We start from the raw sequence: 5,363 nt of genomic DNA, 5'->3' as shown, positions 1-5,363 counted from the left end.
ATTCATACCGGCTTCAACATACCGGGCCACCTTGAAACATAGTTTCAAAATTTGCACATAAATTGACAAAACAAAATTAAACTATACACATCTAATAAAAAGATAATTATAAAAAACTAATGCAACATACATAAAATTAAAATATATATAATTATAAACAGATGTATAGATTCCTTGGTATAAACCGGATAACTATAACACAAAACAAAAAGAAAAGTAAAAGTCTAAAATAAAATAAAGAAAGTTAATCAGTCAATAGGTAAAACTGACAGTTTGTGAATGGGTCTTTTATAAGTTCCAGTCTCAGTTTTGACACTGACCACTCTTACCTTAGCATCAGCACTAGGAAAAACTTCTTGTATACGCCCTAATTTCCACTTCAAAGGTGGAATATTGTCCTCTTTAATGAGAACTAAATCGTTAATTTTCAAATTAGGCTGTTCTCGCAACCATTTGGGGCGCTGCTGTAATCTGGAAATATACTCGTTAACCCATCTTTTCCAAAAATTCTGGAAAAGTTTTTGAGGCAACTGCCAACGTTTTAATGGAGATATGTTTTCGCTTAGAAGGTTCTCTTCTGGTATAGAGGAAAGAGCGGTTCCCACAAGGAAATGTCCTGGGGTAAGTGCTGAAAGCTCAGCGGGATCATCCGATACTGGACACAAAAGACGAGAGTTCAAGCAGGATTCAATTTGTGCAGTAAGAGTTAAAAACTCTTCAAGGGTCAATTTATGATCACCTATTGTTCTTTTCAAATGCGATTTTGCCGATTTCACAGCAGCTTCCCAAATTCCTCCAAAGTGAGGTGCTGAAGGTGGGTTAAAGTGCCATTTAATTTGCTCATCGGCAAAATACTGATGGATGGATTCTTCTTTTTGAAGAGATTTAACTACTCGATTAATTTCCTTATTTGCAGCAACAGAATTTGAACCACAGTCTGAAAATAATTCATTTGGTTTTCCTCTTCGCGCAACAAATCTTTTTAGAGCTGCAATAAATGATTCAGCGGTTAAATTTCCAACAACTTCGATGTGCACCGCCTTTGTCGCGAAACACACAAATATACAAATGTACATTTTAACTGATCTAACTGCACGTCCAGATCGCGGTTTCACAAAAAATGGACCTGCATAATCCAGACCAGTCACGGAAAATACTCTAGAAGGCGTTACTCTTGAAGGTGGTAATTGAGCCATTATCTGTGTCGCGGTTTTTTCTTTTAATCGAAAGCATTTTATGCAGTTCCAGATTTGCTTTTTTATAACTGATCTAGCATTTACTATCCAAAATTCTTTGCGAATAACTGATAATAGTAAAAGTGCTCCAGCATGCAAGAAGGATTCATGATAATGAATTATAATTAGATTAGTTAAGTGATGTTTTTTCGGTAGGAGAATAGGATGTTTTCTTTCATTCGATAATTGTGTATTTTCTAACCTACCGCCAACACGGATAAGGCCCTCTTTATGCAAAAACGGATTCAAGGAGAGGATCTTACTACTCGAAGAAATTGGTTTGCTATTTTTTAGCTGGTGATATTCGTTTGGAAATTCTTGTTTTTGGACTATTTTGACCAAAACGTTTCTAGCTAGTTTTATCTCACTACTAGTTAAATAACCATTTATGCGATTGTTCGGAGATTTACAGTTCATTATGAAGCGGAGACACCAAGCTATAATTCTTTTTAACTTAACGTATGATGAAACATTGTAAATGATCGGAAAGTCAATAGGAGTTGTTTCAATCAAGCACGATGTCTTTTTGCGTTCTTCTTTGAGAGCGTCTGTTGAGAGAGGGATTTCCTCCAAATGCGATATTTCTCCACTTTTCATCCAAGACGGACCCGACCACCACAAGTCTGATGAGGAAAGTTCTTGAGGATTCAAGCCACGGGAAATGAGATCTGCGGGATTGTTATGAGTGGAAATATGTCTCCACTGGTAGTTCTTAGTCAAGGTTTGGATCTTGGAGACTCGGTTTCCAACAAAGGTTTTAAGCTGGTGGGCTGGCGTTTTAATCCATGCAAGTGCGATGGTCGAGTCTGTATGCAAAATGACTTCGTCAATGTACATTTTAAGAGAATTATAAGCCTCTCTTACAAGTTGAGAAAGAAGTAAGCAAGCTGATAGTTCTAAACGTGGTATAGAAATTACCTTAATGGGTGCAACACGAGATTTGCTTGCAATAATATGGCAAGTGTTTGATTCAGCTAGGCCTGGGCAATACATATAAACCACAGCTCCATACGCTAATTCCGAGGCACCAGCGTAACCCATTAAAACAGTTTTTGTGAAAAAGTCAGTTAAAATGTATCTATTAATGCGAATAGTTTCTATATGTTGCATAGAAGATGCAAAATTAAGCCACTAACCTGCGATTTGTGGTGGAAAGGGATCTTCCCACGACAGTGTATGTACCCACAATTTTTGGAGAAACATCTTTGCTTTCGTGATGACAGGTTGCAAAAGGCCTAATGGGTCATACAGTCTTGCTATAAAACTCAGCACTTCACGCTTAGTGAATTTGTTGGTCATTTCTGGGATGGATACTTTAAACGTAAATTGATCTTCAATTGAATTCCACCTTACACCCAAAGTTTTGACACTCGCATCAACTTCTGATGCAAAATCATGCTCTGCTGGGTCACCTAAAGGTAAACTGTTCCTTAACTCCCTTGAATTAGAGTTCCACTTATGAAGAGACATTCCACAAGTTGCTAGAATATCGTTCAGCTGTTGTTGCACTTTCTGAGCACCTTCTAAACTTTGAGCACCTGAAACGATATCGTCCATATAAATATCTTCCAAAAGAACTAATGATGCCAGTGGAAATCGTAATTCATCTTTAGCCAACTGCTTGAGAGTTCTGATTGCGAGAAATGGAGCTCAAGCAGTTCCGTAAGTGACTGTCTTGAGTCTGAATGTTACAGGTTTTGCGTACTCTGAATCTTTCCAAACAATTCTTAGAAGATCAAGCTGCGATGGATCTATTTTGATTTGTCGAAACATCTTTTGGATGTCTGCCGTGAAAGCATATTTAAGTTTACGAAATCGAGTCATGATTTCGAAAATGTCCTCGACCACGTCCCCCTTCAAAATGACATCATTCAAGCTCACACCCGTTGAGGTACTTGATGAAGCGTTGAACACAACACGTAACTTAGTGGTTGCCTTCTCTGGACGATAAACACCGTGATGTGGGAGGTAATAGGTAATTTGATTACCGGAATTGCTTTCATTATCATCATATTTTTCCATATGATTCATGTCTAAGTACTCCTGCATAAATGATTTGTATAAATCTTGCATTTCTTGATTTCTGGATAATCTTTTCCATAGTTGATTCAGACTTCGCACGGCTAAGTCTTTGGACACTCCTAAACGCTCAACGTCCTTAACTGGCATCTCTACGAGGAATCGTCCATGCTCATCTCTGCGATAAGTATTCTGAAAATGTGATTCACAATACTTTTCTTCTTCACTCTGAATTTTCATTTTATAGTCTATATCCTCTATTCTCCAGAATTTTTCTAAGCAGTCTTCGACTTCTGTTTGAGTGATTATGAAACAGCAGTGAATTTCTGGAGTGCGGGTATTTATTGCTCCAGTTGCAATGTATCCAAAAACAGTATTGCGAAACACCAAATCACTGTTTGCAACGCGGATATCTCCAGCCTTGATAATTTCGAAAAATACCTCCGCGCCTAAAAGCATATCTATTCTTCCAGTTACCGCGAAATTAGGATCTGCTAATTGTTGCGAAATTTCTAACTTATCTACTTTGAAGGATGTAACAGGAAGAAAATCGGTAATTTTGGATACCACTAAAAATCAAGAGTTTTCAAAAAAGAGCTATTACCATTACAAATTGTAGCTTGTATTTTTGATCTTATTGTAGTTTCCTTTCCGCCCAAACTGGAAACCCGATAATTTATTTTTTCTTGAGGTACACCTAATTTATTAGCGAAATTAGCTGTACAAATATTCGACATGCTGCCTGAATCTAATATCGCTCTACATTGCATATAAGATCCACTTAAAGGATTTAAAACCCAAATTAAAACAGTCGGAAGAAGCCCTGTTTTATTTTTCGAATTAATGCAAGATAAAGAAGCAGAAACAATTTCATTATTTTGTTGATGAATATTAAATACCGCTGCTTCGGGATTGAGGTCATGACCGTGAGAAGAAGGCAAAACCGCTGAGTTGTTTATAGTTTCGCGTTCTTTATGGAGTAGTGCAGGGGTGGCGAACCTTTATACACCAACGTGCCATTTTTTCTAAAAAGTTGTTTGATGTGGTCATAGACGTGACGTCAAATAATTTTGACTTCGTGATTATTGTTAAAATAATAATACTAAATACTATCAACTCAAAACTCTTTATTTACATTGAAAAAAAATACGTTTTGCATGTCTTAAAACAACTTAAAGTAACAATCAGTGTGACTTCTGTTGTTGCAGATCAGATGACAAATAACTCATATTAAGTTGTAAGATGTTAGTTTAAGCAGGACTGTTTTTTTTTTGTTAATTATTTATTGTTTGCTTGTTTTTTATGGTTATTAATTGTTTTTTTAGCATTACATTAATTGTTAATTCTTTTATTAATAATTGTTTATTATTTTGTTTGTTTTTGCGAATTTTATTTAATTGTTACACATGCTTCATAGAGTAATAATAATATTTGCGTAATAACAATTCATAGTGTAATAACAATTGTGATCGGTGGCGTGCCCAAAATATTGTGTCTCGTGCCATAAATGGCACGCGTGCCATTGGTTCGCCCTCCCTGGAGTAGTGTATTATGCTTTGAGTGGCATATGTAGCATAAATGTTTCGATTTGCAATTCAATAACTTGTGTTGACTGCTTAGTCAATTTAAACACAGTTTATGTTTTGATACCAATTCACTTCTCTGGTGACTATTCAATTTCAAAAAAGAATCGCACTTAAAGATAGGATGATTCATTTTGCAAAATGCATGATTGAGTTACACTTCTATTGATTAGAAATGTTTTCGTTTTAGGATTTCTCTCCTGACTTAACTTAAATCTTAAAGGAGAGGTTTTGCTAACATTTTCTAATATTTGAGCTCGTTTTTCCAAAAATGAAAATAAATCATCTAATTTAGGAACATCGTTTGAGCTAATATTTAATTCATACTGCCTTCGAGTTTCCCTATCCAATTTTTGAAGTACTATATTTAAAACAAAAATATCAGAAAGATCATTGCGATTATACTCCAAAATTTTTAATGCTCTTATATTTTTCTTTACACAATCAATTAAATTACGTAAGTCTTTAGTCGACTCATGCGTTAATTTTTCTATATCTAATATCGATTTAACGTGAGATTCTACTA

The 5,363-nt window shown here is 35.6% G+C and overlaps 2 protein-coding genes across 2 annotated transcripts; both read right to left on the bottom strand.

Annotated features, from left to right (window-relative positions):
- Positions 1–248: 248 nt before the first annotated feature.
- Positions 249–2,276, bottom strand: LOC147808465 (uncharacterized). The gene has a single exon (XM_087165058.1). The coding sequence runs from the start codon at positions 2,274–2,276 to the stop codon at positions 249–251; it is 2,028 nt and encodes a 675-aa protein (XP_087021184.1).
- Positions 2,277–2,366: 90 nt separating this feature from the next.
- LOC147808464 (uncharacterized) lies at positions 2,367–2,792 on the bottom strand. Its single transcript, XM_087165057.1, has one exon. It carries the CDS (start codon positions 2,790–2,792, stop codon positions 2,367–2,369), a length of 426 nt encoding a protein of 141 aa, XP_087021183.1.
- Positions 2,793–5,363: the final 2,571 nt, after the last annotated feature.

Source organism: Parasteatoda tepidariorum, chromosome 5 (assembly GCF_982258835.1).
Source record: "Parasteatoda tepidariorum strain Cologne lab strain chromosome 5, Ptep-v5.0, whole genome shotgun sequence".
In the NCBI taxonomy this organism is placed as follows: domain Eukaryota; kingdom Metazoa; phylum Arthropoda; class Arachnida; order Araneae; family Theridiidae; genus Parasteatoda; species Parasteatoda tepidariorum.
The sequence above is the reverse complement of the archived record's forward strand: the minus strand, read 5'-3'. Positions and strand labels throughout refer to the sequence as shown.

Excerpts from the sequence above, each read along its gene's own strand:
- LOC147808465 (XM_087165058.1), bottom strand. The coding sequence starts at position 2,276 with ATGGGTTACGCTGGTGCCTCGGAATTAGCGTATGGAGCTGTGGTTTAT.
- LOC147808464 (XM_087165057.1), bottom strand. The coding sequence starts at position 2,792 with ATGGACGATATCGTTTCAGGTGCTCAAAGTTTAGAAGGTGCTCAGAAA.